Raw genomic sequence first — 19959 nt, forward strand, 5'->3', positions numbered from 1 at the left:
TCTTCACGAATGTTAGACTCTTTGGAAACAGATGGCAACAAACCAGCCGGTTTAGAAATCCAGTTGTATGTTCTTTTCGTGTATACATCTGGTTTCTTTGTTTCAAAACCACGAACAATATATCGATACTTATATGCTGATTGCAGCAAAGCGTGTATTTTTGATTCGCTGAATTTCGAATGTTATTCATCGGAGCAAACCAGACATTGACCTGCTCACGAGTCACATGTGTTTGTTTTCTATAATAAGTGAAAACATGGTTGAATTCTTTATTGAAATGTACTTATTTAGGTATTGTCAGTGTGTTGCTAGTATAAAAATTAACTTCAACAAGTTTAAATACACTTACGCTAAGAATGATAACACGCATGATATTAGAAAAATCCGCTTCAGGAGACATAATGAGTTGGAGTAGAATATATTCAGGTATGACGTAATACAATCCCGCGGTCGGTGTGAGTACTGATGACGTCATAAATTCTAAACCCTACGCACTTTAAAGGGGCCTTTTCACAGATTTTGGCATTTTTTAACTTATTCATTAAATGCTTTATATTGATAAATGTAAACATTGGATCGTAAAAGCTGCAGTAAAAAATCAAGAATAAAATTAAAAAAAGGAAAAGATCATTGCCTGGAGCAGGTTTCGAACAAGTGAACCCTGGAGTCCTGCCAGAGTCCTGAAGTAAAAACGCTCTAGCCTATTGAGCTATTTCGCCGAATACACACCCTTGACGTATTTTATACGTTATATAAGCAATCTTAGTAGTTGCACAAAATTTAACGACAAAAACAGAACTCTCCAAATTATTCAATCGTTTCGCGTTGCAACGCTTTATAATTTTTAGGTTTTAAAATCGTTAAAAGATGCATATAATGGCTATATTAGAGCATGGTAAATGTTCAGTATTACTGTTTCCTCACAAATATCATAACTAAAACGAAAATTTGCGAATCTGAAACAACTTTTTTCAATTTTGTCAATTTACCAAAGCGTGAAAAGATCCCTTTAAAATGACCTTTTCACGTTTTGGTAAATTGACAATATAAACAAAAAATGTTTCAGATTCGCAAAGTTTCGTTGTTGTTCTGATATGTATGAAGAAAGTGTAATACTGAACGTTTATTATGCTCTTAAATATCTATTATACTGTACAGTATGCATCTTGTGACGATTATAAGACCTACAAATTATAAAACATTGCAACGCAAAACGAACGATTTAATACTTTGGAACGTTCTGTTGTTGTCGACTTATATAAATGATAAAATACATCTTGCCGAGTGGTCTCAGCGTTAGACTTTTACTCCAGAGGTCAGTGCCCAGTTCAGGGTTCTTTTTTAAGTCCCCCACCACTATAGTTGGGGACATATTGTTTTTGCCCTGTCTGTGGGTCTGTCTGTCTGTTTTCGCCAACTTTAACATTTTGCAATAACTTTTGCTATATTGAAGATAGCAACTTCATATTTGGCATGCATGTGTATCTCATAGAGCTGCACAATTTAAGTGGTAAAAGGTCAAGGGGTTCTTTAAGGTCAAAGGTAAAAAAAACGAAATCAAAGCGGCGCAGAAGGGGAAATAGTGTTTCTGACAAACACATTTCTTGTTCTTTCTTGTAATCAATTCTTGTTTTTTACTTTAGCTTTTAAGATCCAATGTTTAAATTTATCAATATAAAGCATTTAATGACAAACTGCAATACATGCAAAAAATATGTGAAAGGTCCCTTTAAAACTCCATCTTGAACGTACCAAAAAACAAACCTAATCCATCCTTCGAGAATTCTATGAAAGTATTAGCTTTATGTTGAAACGAGTATATAAGTTCGTATTACTCAGGTTCAACGTCGATGAATGGTAAACTAGAATAAAATTCCACTGCACGTAGTACATGAGAATGTAGTACATGAGAATAATCAAAAGTAGAGTTTTATTCGTGTCGGCAACATCTTATTTATTGAAATAGTTTCGTTCATGTATACTGTCGGGACATCCGCGTATTTCTGTACTGATTCGTTCGTACGACACATAGACACAATTTAGTTTCTGCGTAAAATAATAAGAGTACATGTCCCGTATTCACCAAGTTCCTAACGGGGTAAAAATAACATAACATTTTAAGTGACATTAGACACATCTAACAGTATAGGCTATGTTTATAGGTTTATGTCGCAGTCCTTGTTTCTTTTGGTGTTTTCACTTCATATACACTTATATTTGTTAATGCAGCATCAACTGTTCACGGCTATAGATAGCTTTTAGGGTATATTGGGTAATCATCGCCTGTTTTTGACAACAATAGAGTTTTAGCAAAAAATTTCACCCCCTACTTTTGAGCTTAATTGGGTTTTACACCCCCGTTTTTACTCAATTGGGTAATTAAGGGAATGACATATATAATATAATAAAAATCTACTAAGGTTACTAAATTATTTATACAAATAAAATTCAAAAAGGTACCTGTACATAACAACAAACAATAACTGAATTTCTGATCAAAGTTATTTCATTATAAGACCGAGTTCGTAAAAATCGCTGCACAATTGATGAAGTTATAGCTGTTAGCGATGCACCCCGTTTTCGGGTTATTTTGAGTGGAATACCTTGAAAATGAAAGTAGAAATCGGACGGGTCTACGAATAATAGCAATAATACCCCAAAGATTGATAACTGCTATGAAGTATGAACGGCATGAAAAAATACGCACGGTGTTCGTAAGAATTGCGTTTCGTGACTCAAGGTTTTTACGGGAATAAAGTTATTAAATTTGTATTTGCGTTTTGTACGCTTTATTTTGAACTTTATTACGTTTTTGGTTATTTTAATTGCGAAATAACGCAAACAAACGCTTGTTATCTATAGACCTGAATTTCAACACACTAATAGCCCTAATTTCAACACACTAAAACAATATCCCGGAAAGAGAAATTAATCAACCGTACTTTCGTGTGACAACTGACGACAGAAATGATTTGTTTTCCTGAAACGATATCTATACATACGACACACGAACACTAACTCCGATCCTAATTATTAAAAACATATTTGTTTTTTCTTTAAACCTGTAAATCTCTGCACGCTATTGTTAAAAAACATATCGCGTGTTATTATGCCCCCGGATCGAAAGATCGGGGGTATATTGTTTTTGGCCTGTCAGTTTGTTATTCTATATGTGTGTCTGTAATTAAACTTTAACCTTGAAAGTTTTGCAATAACTTTTGCAATATTGAAGATAGCAGTTTGATATTTGGCATGCATGTGTATCTTGTGGAGCTGCACATTTTGATTGGTGAAAGGTCAAGGTCATCCTTCAAGGTAAAATATAAGGCTTCAAAGCGGGGTCGTACGGGGCATTGTATCTCTGACTAATACATCTTTTGTTTTGAATGTACCAAAAAGCTCGAAGTTTGGACGAGTACTATCGTAAAAATTTCAGATGACAAATCTCCCATTACACCGTTTGGTATTTGTAAACATCAGCGTCCTTGACAAGCATGTATAACTTGAGAAAAATTATATAAAATGAGTTAGTTTCAATGCAAGGTTGGTTTTTACTATAACATTTTAGCTGGTGTGTCATGAAAATCGTATCTTTACCCTTACTATTTTCGGTTTGACAGATACCGGTAACTAAAATACACACAGTGTGTATGCAAATCTCGATTGTGACCTCATGGCACGTGCGACATATTTGATATTCGGAATACACCGGTATTACCCTTACACCGGTAAAACACTTTGACACGATGTATGGTTTATGAAAGTTTTAGTAGCTTCAATGACTTTTAAGAGAATTTCACTTTCATGTTAATGCTATTTGTTTATACACCTATTTTGAAATCTAAATTTTAGAATCAACCCGCCTTACTAAAATGTATGCATGTCGGTTGTCAAATATTAGGATTACATACTAAATTTAAATATAAAAACTAGTTCAAGTCGAAATAAAAAAACTAAATATAACATAAACATCTTTCTTATAAAATATCTTTTTTACAAGATTTAACACATTTTGTTAGAATGAAAACACAAATAAATATCAACAAAACGAGTTCTCATGAAGGAATTTAAATAAATTTAAGGCTTCATTGTTGTATCCGAAATCGATACAGATACGCTTTGTGTAATTCAAATAGTTATTGCTACTGTTAACATTTGATAATACAACTTGCAAATTCAACATTACTTCGAAAATATATGCTTATAATAACAATGTTTTGCATATCAACATCTACATCGATCAACGCGACATTATTACGATAGATAGACAGTGCAGACGAAATAACTATCGGCAAACTTTTTTCATTCACTGGGGTCAACAGGAAATCAATATAGGCTATGTCTGCGGAAGCGTTGTCCCCGGAAGTAGAAAACGAAAGTAAACGAGACTTAAACACCATATTATTATACAATAAAAATTGATGATGGATGTTCTTTAAATGTGTGTAACTGTAAGTAAATTCAACTTGTTTCCCAAGTCCATGGAATTTATGAGCGTACATTAAATAAGTTCATTTCCCAAATGGTGGATTTATGTAATAATGGACTTATAGAATGCAAATAGAGGATAATTTATTGATAACTTACAGTCAATGTAAGAGAATCAATAAATTTTGTACTTGAACATAGCTCCATATTTCTTTCGATTAAATATTGAGTATTATAGATCTAATTACATCTAGTTATGGCCTTCTTGAACTTCTCCGGCACTGCTCCTATGTTCGCTGTACTCCAAATTCGCTGTAAAAAAATCGCTTCTTTCACCATTTGAGCTAGCATTCTTATAGTCTACAATGGGTTTTTCATAACATCAAATCAATACCGTAAACAAAACATTATTGAAGAAAAACACGTTAAGTTTAAAAAAAGTCAGGCTACTTACACCGATATTCTTTTCGCTCTTGTGTCCCAGACTCTACGCCACATCGAAACTTTTTCGGCACCCGTGTCAAGAAGAAATTCTCAGCTGTCTCGAACCAGTGCATTTGTAACGACGGCTGGTTCGGGCCCAGGGTTCGCACAGGGCTTGAAAAGTGCTTGAAAACAAGTCCTAGGCTTGAAAAGCCCTTGAACTAAGGATGGCCTTGAAAAAAGTGCTTGAAAAGTGCTTATTTCATGTAAAAAAGCCTTGAAAATTTTTATTTCTGCTCAGAATTACTTTTATCATCGCTTTAATAATAAACTTAAATATAAAGAGAAATATTACAAAAATTGATAATAAATTCCTTCGCGCAAAAAGTTGAGTACGACATATAAGTTTGGTACACTATTGAGTATGAACGTTATGTGTACTACGTCACAGATTATGTGTACTACGTCAGAGGTTCTCCATTCTGATCAATTTTCGCGACTGAAAACGCAGCAATGGGGAAGCGTCGTTTCCAACCAGGGTGGTTGACTGAATATTCCTGGGTACAGAAAACAAATGACATTCGAAAAGCACATTGTCGGGTCTGAATGAAGACCATTGATGTCGGGATGATGGGGGAAAGCGCTTTGAAAAGCCACGAGAAAGGGGAAACCCACAAAAAAGACATAAAATTGAGAAGCAAACAGGATTCCTGCTACATGTTGTTTGTGAAACAGGAAGGTACTATTGTTAAAACTGTTAAATCTAAAACAGACATAAACAACAACAGCCCATCTGTGTCAAACCAGGAAGGCACAGCCACAGAGAGTGTTCAGATAGAAGTTCTTTAAATTCCAGGACCTTCGCAACCATCAGCAGCTGTATCAAACTTGCAGATAAATTTGTTACAAAAAATGATATGTTGAAAGCGGAAGTATTGTGGGTATTGCATACCGTTTGCACACATCAATCCTTCCATTCCAATAAAAACATTACAAAGTTATTCAGGTTATGTTCCATGACAGTACCATATCAAAAAAAAATCTTGCGGAGACTGCAAGACTGCTTATGTGGCCGTTTTTGGGCTAGCTGAACATTTCAAAACTGTACTTGATAGTTCTATAAGTGGACCGTACTCAGTGTCTTTTGATGAAAGTTTAAACAAGAAAGACCAATCCAAGCAAATGGAAAATGCATTTTTTAAAGGAAACTAACATACGGTTCTCGGCCTTGAAAATAAAAATTTGGCCTTGAAAAGTCCTTGAATTTAGGTTTGAGATTTCTGTTTGAACCATGGGGCCAGTCTGGAGACTTTTGTTTCTTTGCGGTGCAATTTTCGTCGGCCATATTGAATTTATACCGGCTGCTGTTTGTGACGTTTTTTGGAAGATTTCCGAGAATCTGTCTATCGCAACCGTTGTTTATTTTTTGTGTTTCATATACACGTATATTCGTTAATGCAGCATCAACATACTCAAACAATATCCCGAAAAGAAAAAAAATAATGCATTTGAATATCAACCATACTTTCGTTTGACAACTGATCATGCATGTACGATGTGAACCTAAATTTAGTTTTAGTGCAGATTCGTTCATACGACACAAAGGCACAATTTTGTTTTACGGATCATTTCGGCTTAGAGGACTGGGCGAGTCATGTAAAATATCGTATATATATTTTAATAAACAACTGGTCACATTTTAACTAACTATTTTGACCTGGTAATTCTTTTCAGCTGAATTCAGTGAAAAACAGTGAAAAATGCTTATAATATCACTTTAAGAGTAGATTTTCGTTCATACGACACAATTTTGTTGTACGGATCATTTTAACTTCCTGCAACGATATCTATTTATACGACACACGAACACTAACTCCGATCCTCATATAAAGACGAAGGCTTCCTTATTGTAGGACAATAAGTACGAAATATCTTCGTCACAATCGGTTCGGGCCGGTAATTTGTCTTTTCTGCATTTTATAAAATTCGTCTGAAGATTTGAGTATCAATGCATATTGTACCGTCAATAACAGATTTAAATGTTTGTTCAATCTCATCTGTTGTGGATTCTGTGCTACAGCAGATGGGGTGAGGCAGTAGCGCCTAAGACTATACGCACTGTCAGCATACAAATGCCCAACATCATTCCTCTCGAGGTAGTCCTGAAAAGAGCAGTTTGGTTTTTGTTGAAAAAAGGCATTGCAAGACCATGCCTTTATACGATTGACACATTGGATATAAAAAAGCCTCTATAACGCTCAAAAAAGCGAAAATTTCGTAAAGTATTTCGTTAAATAAAGTTGACACCTAAACAATCGGTGTTCCTTATAGCAATAGCCACAATTTCAACGCTAGATGTGGTATGATTACATAGAGTTTTGTGGATACAAAATGCTCGTTTTTTATTTATTTGTGATGATTAATTCCATTTTAATTTCACATTTTAATATATCTATTCATACGACACACGAACACCATGTTAGTTCATGTGTCGTATGAATAGACATCGTTGCGGGAAAATAAAAAATGGAAGAACACCGAGCATTTTGTATCTACAAACATCTATTTTACCAAACCACATATGGCGTTGAAATTTCGGCAATTGCCATAAGGAACACGGATTTGAAATTTGTTAAGTTCATTTTACGAAATAGTGTACGAAATTTTCGTTGATTTTGAGTAGTAATGCTACTTTAAAGGGACTAGCAAGTATAATCCCTCCGAAAAGGGAATTTAAAAAAAAAGATTTTTAAATAATACTCTGTGTTTAAATGTTTAAAAAACAACAACATATAAATCATTACAATAAATTCAAAATGTATAATATAGAATATAATATAATAATATCATGAATGTAAAATAGTGTGTTTAATGTTTCGTATTTCATTAAGTTAACAAAAATACAAACCTGTACACCACAACCATCAAACACGAACGAATCGACACTACATTTAGGAATCTGAAATTTTCAATACATCTCCAAAATACAAGACATACCACCTACATGAATCGAAAAGAATGTACTTGTTAGCCTTATTCCTTTTGAAGAGTGTCTTATGCATGGCAACATCTTATATAGTTCCACTTGCTTCAAAAAACTTATCGAATAACACCAACACCTTTATACATTGTCAATGCCCAGTTCTTGTATTTACAACAGCATAAGAGCTCCCATGCTTGTCAATATATATGCGTAATAAGTTATTTCTTCAAATATTAAATACCTTTTCACTTCCAAACATTCAATGCTAATACAAGGACTAAACATTTAAATACATGCTGGTATGACAAAACAATGACAGATAAAGAGGCACATTACTCCTTACACTTTTAACAAGAAACGTTTAATGTCAGATGAGGTTATGTTTATTTATGTTATTCTTCCAAAAATACAAAATATTACATAAATGTCTGATAATATGTTTATTAAAGAATTAATAAATACAAACAATTGCTATTGATCAAAGGCTACCTCAATATCGAGTCCACAATTCCTTGCACATTCAGAGCATGGAAGCCTTTCCTACACACATACACGTCTTCATGTTCTATGAGGGCATTTATGGGGATCAGAGTCCCGTCCACAGCTCCCAGCATATCCCGTACTCCACACAACCTGTGGAACCCCACCTTTACAACTGTCTGATCAACTGGAAAGCTGTAGATATATTTTTTATTTCTATAGTCTCTCTCTCTCTCTCAAACCCAGAGTGCATGATGATTTTTTTAATATACATGTGTAAATATTATATTTAAAGTGAATGCATTTTAATATGTAAATGTCAAAATGAACATATCAACATTGCATACACTTTGATTGACTGCTGGTGCTGTAATAAATGCAAATCAAACATTTTCAGAATGGAAATCATGTTCAGCCAATAAAAATGAGACGGACTATAAGATTAAGCAACTGCAGTTGCTTTGTATTGGTCAATATGGTCAATCACAATATTATAAAAAATATCAATGTTTGCGTGAAACAGAAGAGCGGCTGATTCCATGATTGTCGACAAATTCGGTATAGATGGTTCCGTTGGCTAAGAACCGCAAGCTAATGAGTACCTGCATAATAATGAGAATATGGACATTCATTATGAATTTCATTCTGCATTTATTTGTTTTTTTTTATTTGGGAAATTTCATCCTGTTAGGGCAATTGGGAAAAGGGTAAACATTTCATTACTGAGAAGGGGCTTTAAATACGGTCTTAGTAGAAAGATGATAAACTGTATCAGGATTCAAATTTTTAATTATCTATTGAAAAGCCAACATGTTTCATGCTGCTGATCAGGGCATAATGCAATATATTATAACATCAAAACATTCATATATATCAGCATGCATGTTTGTGAGATTTTACAACTGTTTCTGTCTTGTGCGAGTCCGTTTGTAATTTGTATTCAGATCCATCTGCATGCCCAACGTGTGTGAAGCCATTTACTGTTTGTGTGCCAGGAACAATTAAAATTCAGTAAGTTCCTTGCAAAGAAAAAATATGATACTTATCATGCTTTCCTTAATGTTTGCTATAGTAATCACAGACTTAACTACAAGATACATCGTGCTACTTATGAATTCAACATTTCAAGTCTCTAACACTCAAAATCAACGAAAATTTCGTAAAGTATTTCGTAAAATAAAGTTAACACTTAAACAATCAGTGTTCCTTATAGAAATAGCCACAATTTCAACGCTAGATGTGATTACATAGATTTTTGTAGATTCAAAATGCTCGTTTTTATTTATTTGTGGCACAATTAATTCCATTTGAATTTCCCGTGAATATATATATATATATATATATATATATTCATACGACACACGAACACCATATTAGTGTTGCGGGAAATAATAAAAACGAGCATTTTGTATCTTCAAACATCTATTTTACCAGACCAAATCTGACGTTGAAATTTCGGCAATTGCCATAAGTAACACTGATTTTTAATTAATTTAGCTTATTTTACGAAATATTGTACAACATTTTCGTTGATGTTGACTAGTAATGTTACTTTAATTACGACGAATGTTTTATCGAAGATATAAAAGCATTTTATCTCAATTTACATAAGGTCCGTCCATAGCTTATCCGAACACCAAAATATATCCTAAATCCATTTATTTATTGCAAAAAGTAGCCAACAACCGCCTTAATCATTTCAAAAATAAAATTATCAGACAAGTGGAAGGCACGTCAACATCCAATATTGTTGTTTTTTATACACATTTGTGTTTTAGTTCACTTTTCACATGTTAAATAATCACTAATTATCAACACCAATTTTTCTACGGTTGATTCCGGAAATCGCTGAAGAGCAGTAATTGCATATTGAGTGGAATGCGATAAATACAGAGAAAAGTAACTGACTGGATGTCAAAGTGGGAGTAGCGTAGCTACATGTATTAAATTGAATATTGCAACAGAAAAATACGCTGAGCTTTAGAGTATTTGCTCACCTTTGTTTCAACCGAGATCGCACGGCCTCAAAATGTCTGTTGCTGCAAATATTGACGTAGAAGTTCACACGACGCACACCTGCTTTACTAAGGCGGTATCTCGATACAAAAACGTCATCAGGGATGTCGTCTAATAAAATATTCGAGAAAATCTTTCTCTCCGTCTTCGAATCACGTAACCATCGTCCATTTTGTTTACGTCATTACCGTAATTACGAGTGCTTGTTACGTATCATAGACGTGCGAGAGATTTCTATGATATCGTAAATTACGATGTTTTATTGAAACGCAAAATTACTAATTTGTGAGAGTCGGAACTGGTTTACGAGTCGTGAGATACTTACGATGGCTTATTGAAACGGTCTCCGGCAAAAAATGCTGACAGCGTCTTGTTCAATAGGTTGAATAATTACTGAGGAAAATTGGTGAATGCTCATCAGCACATAAATGCAATAACTATGTTGTTTATTCAACAAAGAAGTATGGTAACCTACACCAAGCGTTATCACTTATTCTCATCAACAATGGGAAATTATTGTCGCCACGCATCCATCATTCATGTTGTTAAAACTGGACTTCATTTTCATTACAAATGTAAAGCCTGGTCATAGGTTAATATATTTCACACATAACGATTTTCTTTGAATTGTACAACGTATGATCTTTTTATCGTGTAATGTACGAAATGCAATGTACGAGCCTGTCGCTTTTTCAATGGATTACGTTCTGTTATAAACATCTATAATCACATTGCGCATGTGATGATTTTACCGTTAGCTACGTTAAAATATATAATTGTGTGGTTCAAACAACCATTTACAAGACAAAACAGTCGTGCCATTTATTTTTAATAGTCCTTTATGTTTTGTCGTCTAATTTTGAAAGCCATCGTAATGTCCGCGATTTGTAAATTAGTGATGGCATATTTTATTTAAACTAAGAAAACTGAATTGTATATAGCTTTCGAACATATTTGTATTCCAATAGTATTTACATCTGGAAGAATTTAGTGGACCAACCACGTAAATGTTTAAATCTTTAAAACGTATTTGTTAAAACTATAAAAATTGGTACAAAACTGTGTGATGTTCGAGATCAACGTTTCTTTAGTTCGGCTCATTTACTTATAATTGTAATTATTCTATCACACGGAACCGACTCATTTTTCGTATAATAAAAATTAAATGAGCCACTAATTGAAATATGTAAACTAATTCCACATTAAATCAAGGGGTCGTAATGTACGAGATTGTAATGTTCAATACATATATAACGTAAATTGCATTGCACGATATACACAAGGTTGCTGATGTCATATTCTGGAATGACGTCATACGTATGATGTCATAGAATTTTCTTTCTTAGTATTTTCTACAGGTTAGCCACAATTTTACTGTTTTTGAAGACGGCTTTACGCATGACGAGGTATGTTAAATTTTAATCATGTTTTCAATTCACATTTTACATTAACATTTACTATATGTATATAATCGAGTAACCAGTAATCAGTTGCATGCAAAAACATAGTTAAATAAGTATGGTTAATTTTCGCGATTGTAAAGCACTTTGTGTAATGTACGCGATGTTTAGTCTCGAACATTACTTACATTTCATCTGAAATGTGTGGTCGTTGTTTTCCCCAATTTATAAAAACCAGCTATGTTATTTTACGCATACGGAGTCACAGATGTGTGTAATTTATTCATGCTGTAATGCAAACCGATATGTGTTCACAAGGTAGTTGAACAAAATGCGTTTGTTTTTAATATTTTTGAACGAAATGGGTCATGTTTTTTAAAGGTATACTATTATAGCAAAACTTCTGTCAGCGTCGTTTTCAAAAGGTTGAATAATTACTTAGGAAATTAGTTAATGCTCATCAGCACATAAATGCAATAAGTATGTTGTTTATTTAACAAAGTAGTATCGAACATTACATACTGTAGTCTCGAACAATACCTAATACAACACATTCTTTCAGACTAAGATGGTGAAATCTAGGGCTGAAATCTGTAAAGATTATAGAAAACGACTGAAAGAAAAAGACAATGAAGGGTATCTTCGAAAAGAGCGCGAACGACGAAGATCAAACTACATTCCTACCGGTTTGTTAAGTTCCGCGGAAAAAACAGAACGACGCAAAAACATAAGAGAATCAGTCAAACGATATCGAGAAAAGAAAAAACGACTTACCGAGGAACAAAATGTTAGTTCACACAACGAGTCGATAAATACCAGCGGCTATGAGAGTGTGAATGGGGCGATTGATACTTCAAACAATATGATAGTAGCGATGCAGTTCCCTCGAAGAGCGGCTGGACCAACCAAAAGGGTTACACGAGAACTAAAGCGTGCAAAGAAAGAAATTACAGAGCTTAAAAGGGCAAATATAGATTTAGCCAGAAAACTAAAGACTGAGCAACGAAAACGACAGCGATTTATGAAGCGCTTTCAAAGTTCCCCTCAAACGCCCAGGAGTAGCGCGGAGAAACTTATGAACAGAGCGGGACTCACTCCTGCACAGAAAGATAAGGTGAGGAAAGAAATCATATTCGGAAATGTGCTTTCCGCACAGCTACGCTCAAAGATGGAAGAGCATACAAAGGCGTCGATAAATCAATTACACAGAATTGTAGCCGGAAAAATAATCAGAAAATACAGATTCAGTTCAATGCTGTCAAAAAAGACTGGCCTAAATAAGAACACTATTTCCAAATACACAAATTATTCACAACCAAACCAGACGAAAGGGCGGAGGGTCACCAGAAAGTATGAAAAGTTGATAATTGAATTTTTTGAGCGTGACGACAATAGTAGAATCTCACCTGGAAAGGCTGATTGTGTGAACACTGATGGGGGAGCAAAGCAGTCTAGAGTGCTGACTGATTATCTTCAGAATTTACACGAAAAGTTTTTATCAAAGAATCCAGAGTGTAAAGTGTCGTTTGCCACGTTTTGTAGAATACGACCAAGAAACATAAAATTGTCTGCGTTCATATCGAGAAACAGTTGCCTCTGTACAAAACATCAAAACATGTCATTAACGGCCAAAACACTTAAAAGAGAAGGGGTTTCCGTGTCTGTCAATCCAGACGTGTTTGCAAAGGATGAGATCGATAGGCAGACAGTTTTAGATTCATTAAATGAAGTTGTAACTGTTCCACAATGGAAACGTGTTGTCGTTGATGACAGAGGGAAACAGAAGAGCGTTATGAGAATAACAGATACAAAAATGGGCAAACAGGAATTTTTTGACCATATAGAAAACCAGAAACAAGACTTCAGCGAACATGCTGCCCGGGTTAAAAACCAGTATTTACAGATGAGAACACTGAAACAAAACCTGCCACAAAAACAAGTCGTAATCCAAATGGACTTTGCGGAAAATTATGCTTGTCGCAGTTCCGATGAAATTCAATCGGCCTATTTCAATCAAACAGGTGTTACTTTGCACCCTGTTGTCATATACTACATGCAAAACAACGAACTGAAGCATAAAAGTATTGTCATAGTATCGGACACATTAGCACACAACGCCCACACTGTTGTCACCTTCCTGGATACCATTCAAAAGGAAGTTAAGCAAATGATTCCGGACATAGAAGTGTGTCATTTTTGGACTGACAGCCCTACATCCCAGTATAGAAACAAGCTAATCTTCGACGTGGTTGCTAACTACGATACTATTTTCGGGTGCCAGGCGGTCTGGAACTATTTCGAAGCGGGTCATGGGAAAGGACCATGTGACGGTTTGGGGGGAACTGTCAAGCGTCTTGCTGACAATGCTATCAAAACAGGAAAAGTTATGATTCAGGATGCTTCTGGCTTTTACAGTTGGGCAAAAGAAACGTCAAGCTTTCATAACGTTGAATTCAAGTTTGTGACTGACAAAGAAATATCGGACAAAACGATAGTAATTGCAAAATATGCTGCAAACCTGCGTCCAGTAAAAGGAACCATGAAGCTACATGCAGTAGTTGGCCAGGGTAACTTCAAAATATTCGTAAGAGATACAAGCTGTTACTGTGTTGGGTGTCTTTCAGGGGTGCGGTGTGACGACTGGAGAGCAGAACATACAAGAAAGCCGACACCCACAGCTGCTGTTACAGTTCATGCTGATATTTTAAATGAAATTGAAGTATCAGTACATATTGCTTCTGAAAGTGTCATTGCCGATGGTGATTTAGAAGCGCCGGCACCGTCTGCTTCTATCGGTTTGATTGAAGAGGGTCAACCGGAACTGGAACCCCTAATTGTCACAGAAACAAGCGCAAACATTGGCGAGTATGTGGCTGCGGTCTATGAAAACCAGTGATACGTCGGAAAGATTGTAAAAGTCGATGCAATAGAAGGAGAAGTAGAAATAAAGTTTATGGAAACTAAAAATAACGCATATCAATGGCCAAAACGTGAAGATCGGATATGGGTTTCAAATGCCAATGTACTTTGTACTGTGAATTTTCCACAGAAAACAAACAAGCCAAAACTGTTCACGTTCTCTGACAGTGATATTGAGCGATGCTCAAAATTGTTTGAAGCAAGAATTTAAATCAATGAGACAATGAAAACAATTAAGTCTTGTGTTTCATAGAAATTTTATTTCTAATGTAATGTTCGATACTTTTATGATCGTTGAAAACAATTGTTATATTGTCAGTATAAGTATTAACACACATACTTATTTAATTTCAGTCATATAACAATATTTAACGAAACAATTTAACATAATTACGACATACAATTGTTTGCTAATACATTTTGGTATGTTTCTGTAATGTTCGATACAGCTCAAATATGTATAATTGTTAATGACAATGCATCTTGTAATTGTTGTGTTTCATGCTTGTATACTGTAAATTATGTTCCCATAGTTGCACAAAAATTATAGGACTTACTTTGTTTACTCTTTGAATATAAAATTATGTTATGTTTACCGTTTCCATAACATTTTGTAAATGTTTGATACACAATATGTGATAAAGAAGTAATACCTAATAATTTGATAAAAAAATATGTTCAATAAAGAGCACTGCATACGTTTAAAAAAATTAAATACAACATAACAGTTAGAGAATAGTTGGGTAGCCCTTTATGTTAGATTAACTAATTGGATAAATTGTGGTAATGTTCAATAAATGTGACATGCATATTTCAAGTCAACAATATTGGCAAATGAATTCCATTTAAGCAAAGTGTTTTGGTTTATCACATAATACTTATTTAGGCTTTTTCATTAAAATACTTTAAAACAACACAATACAAAATATTATAAAAAGTAAATAATTTATTTAAGACATTAGTTTTATAAAAATAACAATACAGCGATTGTCAAGATATCATGCCGCTATGGTGAATAGATTTTCGAAGTTGCCTTCGTCTGAATTGGCTTAAATACTGATTAAATATGTCACACGATGCATGCTTTGTTATTTGAACAAAAATTGCCAGTGGCATCAGCAATCATGAGTTGTTTGTTGATAATTGTGATGCAACTATACCAAAATCGCGTACATTACTTGGTACATAAATAGACAAAAAGTGGTGTGTACTCTATGCTTCTGTAATTTGTTATATGTCCGTTGGTGTTCAAAACCAAATATGTTTTTCATAGTTCAATGTTTAAGCTGTTACGTAATGTCAAAATAAATGCGTTACATTAAACTTGTATTTTCTATGTTTATTTCATTAATATCACAATTCACATGAGAATAAGTGTATATTTTACACCTTACTTTCAACGTACTTGAACAAATTGATTGCGGACTTCCAGACCACTAACGTTGTTGTCAGGTGCACCCACTTCCAGATCATGGTCCTCTTCCAAATACAGTTCTGGTGGTTCCGGTAGACCGTTTTGAACGCACAGATTGTGCAACCGACAACAAGCCATGAACACGCTGGTACATTTATGTGGTTTAAATGGTAAAACCCCACCGGTCTTGTGAAGACATCTATAATTAAATGTTCAGTGTTAAATTCTCATTATTTGAAGGTGAAAACAGCAAAGTTATATTCAAATTTATATGAACAATTACACACAATGAATTTCTAAATCGATCTGATATTTTTAAAGGTAGCCTCTAGAGTTTCCGCAAGTTACCTATGCATAACATACAAAAGGTGATCACAAAAGCTAGCTGAAAAAGCAACAAACTCGCTAGAGCAGTACATTATGGTTGACAGAAGGTCCATAGAGTGCAACATTTACTACCAAACTTTGTTGGATTTACAAAAGTGTAAATGATAATTTAATATTTCCGTCTACCTGAATCAAGACTTGATTAAATCAAATGTTCGCTCGATGCACAAGCGACCCTGTCGATGCCGTCTGTTGTACATGTGTTCCTGCCCGTTGCGGGGGACTGGGATGGGTGTCAGAAGATACCTCTTGAGGGCATAACCACTGTCCCCAAAAAGTATCAATCATGGTTATCAAGGTATATATGTCAATAATTTGGTAAAAAAGAAGATCAAGCCATGAATAGAGAAATACATAGATACAGAGAAACATATAAGGAAAAAGTCGAAACAGCTCCTTAGGGACAAAGTATGACGGATGGTCGGATACACAGACAATGCAGAAACAATATCTGTCGGACTGAGGCAGGGGATAATCAATAAAAAAAGAGGTTTCTTCAGACATATTAAATGGTTTTGAAAACAATTTAATCATAAAAGCACTATGTACAGTATGTTTACTATTACTCACTGGCATTTGTGAACAAATTTAATTCCAGTGAAAACTTTTTCCTAGTTTTTACCTTCAACCGGTAATTCTCAAATATCGCTGCATTATGTGTAGTAACCGGCCAACGAGCAACAACATACAGGAATCTATTTAAATTTAAAAAAAAAATTACGAGAGCTACGATGATTATATCTATTTTATTTACTAAATGTTATTCGAATTTTCATGCCACAATGCATATAATAACTGTAAACACGCAAAACCAGATATTACTGACCCGACATTAACTGCTTGTAATTACACAGTCAACATGATTGTGATTTTACATGTAAAACACAGAATAACGAAATGAAACAAAGTATTTGATAACCAAACAATCTTACATCAAGTCTGGTGACGACACTGCCTGACAATTCATGGCGTGGAATCCTTTTCGACAAGCAAAGGCCTCCTCTTGATCTGATGGTGACACGATTGGCATCAATGATCCATCAATGGCACCCACAATGTTTGACAAGGAGCACTTTCTAAAGAATTGCCGTTTTAACTTCAAAACATTTCGAGGATGTGTGGGAAATCTGAAAAAAGTGTAAAAGGTTCACATATACAAATGTTAATGAAAAGTACTAAAAAATATTTTTTGAAACAAACGCAGCATTAAAATGTCTTTCACAAAATTAATGCAAATTCAATCGTTAACTGTAATATGCTACTTAATACTTAAATGCTTTTTAAACAATGCCCAGTAGAATGGTACTGAAGCAGTTAGAATCCCCCAAAAGGGAAAGTTAATCAAAACATAATTTAGTATACAATGACAACAAGTAATTATATTCTCATTTTGCTGCCACATTTGGCTAAAGAAAACTGTTTGGCTAAAACATTGTTTACATAAATCTTAAAGCAATTACTATAAATTACTATAAAAGTATGAATTTTTATAATGAAAGGTAATTTTGGCTAAATAAATTTTTGATATATACATTCAAATATTTTGAAATAAATTAACTAGATTACAAATTAAAAGGAAGTTTAATCAAATGAGGCATACATTTTGACAAACATTTCACAATCTGACATACATGATTAAAGCCACACAACTTATTTGGCATTTTAAATCTGAATATAAATAAGAAAAATATTGTATCTATGCCAATTAGAATATATCTGGTGGTTACAAGGTAGAAATCCTTTTTTTGCGCTCAAAAAATGACCTTGCATAGCCACGTAGGCAGCTAGCCAATATGAGACATTTGGATTTAGTTTACAAATAAATAACTATGACGAAGGTGCGCAGCATTACTGTCATTCAATTAATTTGGTTAATAACTTTAATACTTAAGAGTTCATGAAACTATTCCTTACCATTATAGCGACTTCAGCTTAGCTGGTAGGTTTCCGACTTTAACATAGATTTTGAGTCAGTGACCGAGGTAACAAATCCGTGTTGCTGCGTGCTATTTATGGTTAGGATGCTTTAGGATTCGGAAACTTAGGCGTCTCGACCAATCAACGAGCACTTAGGAATTCCTAAACCAATGAAAGAAGTTTACCAAGAACCATTTTCCTACACAGCATTTCGGAATCGTACATTCTCAAAGTAAGTCAATAATATGATATGTTATATCATAAGAAGCAATTCATATTAAAACACATTAAATTTATACATCATATCAGGCAGTAATGTTCTGCATTTAATACAGTGAAAACACGAAACTATACGATGCATAGGCTGTTTGATTGGAATGTAAGAGAATCTTTGAAAATTGTTTGGATTGATCATCGTTTAACCCACCATCGTAATTTAGACTGTTCTTGTGGCCTTCAATTTTTATCTGATGACGTTTTCAACATTCAATTTCTGGATCAAGTGTTTTCTGGCATTGGTAGCAAATAAAAAAAATTTGTATTGATAGTTATTCCTAATTTGGGAAGTGGAAAACAATCTGATGGAAACACTGCATATTACAACAAAAAACGTGTGCGATTGCTTAGTGTTCGTTTAAAAGGCTTCATCGAGATCAGAATACAAATTATCCTGCCTCTGTCGCAAACATTGACCTTATAAAGCAGGGTCGAATTAACTAGTTGATCTCCAGTCTTCCGTGACCACGATCTAACCGTAAGTACGTATTCCTACGCTGATTAACATGTTCTGATATCTGATCGCTTACAAAATGTACATGCGAAGTTCCGGCGAAATGTTTTGTCAAAACAAAATGAAAGTAAAAGTAATAAATGTGTATTAAATTTAAGCAAACGTATGGCAATGAAGTAATCATTTTCGCCTTAAAATTTATTTACTCATAAACTTTAATATACGGCGTTTCTTTATACTAAAAATAGAAATGTAACACTCCACTAATACACACTTATTTTCGGTCGTCTGCAATTGGTTTTATTGATTGAATTAGAAGACAATACGTGGGATGATTGTATATATTACAGAGTGTATATATTTCATTTCCAGTCCTCTTGCCGAAATGAGTTGTGCATATCATCCACAACTAATGAATTAAGGCTCTGGGAATAGAATCTACAAGTTTCTAGGCTCAATACATTGCCTCGATATGCTATTTTAATAACAGAAACAGCAGCACAAGCAACAAACATACTAGTAGAAAAGCAGTAGAAGTGGTGGTATTGGTGTTGTAGCTTCCACGGGAAAAAAGTATAACTAGTAGTACAAGTTTTAGTATCCAAAGAAGTTGTAATACTATTACTAGTTTTAGAATTAGTAGTGGTATTTGAAGTTGAATTGTTTGTTAGTTTTGTGTTTCTGTTGTTTAAGAAATTGTTATTGCCTTGTTGTTTTATGGACGTAGTTCTTCGAGTGTGGTTTTTTTTTACATGAATTGTATTTTTCTCGGTTCAGTTTGAATCAGAAGACTTTTAGAGATACATTTCAGAGTTAGATACAATGGAAAGAAGGAATCTATGTTAAAAATGAATTCAAACGT

At 34.2% G+C, this 19959-nt stretch overlaps 1 protein-coding gene across 1 annotated transcript; it reads left to right on the plus strand.

The window, feature by feature from the left end:
• The first annotated feature begins 12262 nt into the window (after positions 1–12262).
• LOC127862523 (uncharacterized) lies at positions 12263–15972 on the plus strand. Its single transcript, XM_052401685.1, has one exon. The coding sequence runs from the start codon at positions 12299–12301 to the stop codon at positions 14624–14626; it is 2328 nt and encodes a 775-aa protein (XP_052257645.1). The 5' UTR covers positions 12263–12298; the 3' UTR covers positions 14627–15972.
• Positions 15973–19959: the final 3987 nt, after the last annotated feature.

Source organism: Dreissena polymorpha, chromosome 16 (assembly GCF_020536995.1).
Source record: "Dreissena polymorpha isolate Duluth1 chromosome 16, UMN_Dpol_1.0, whole genome shotgun sequence".
Classification (NCBI taxonomy): domain Eukaryota; kingdom Metazoa; phylum Mollusca; class Bivalvia; order Myida; family Dreissenidae; genus Dreissena; species Dreissena polymorpha.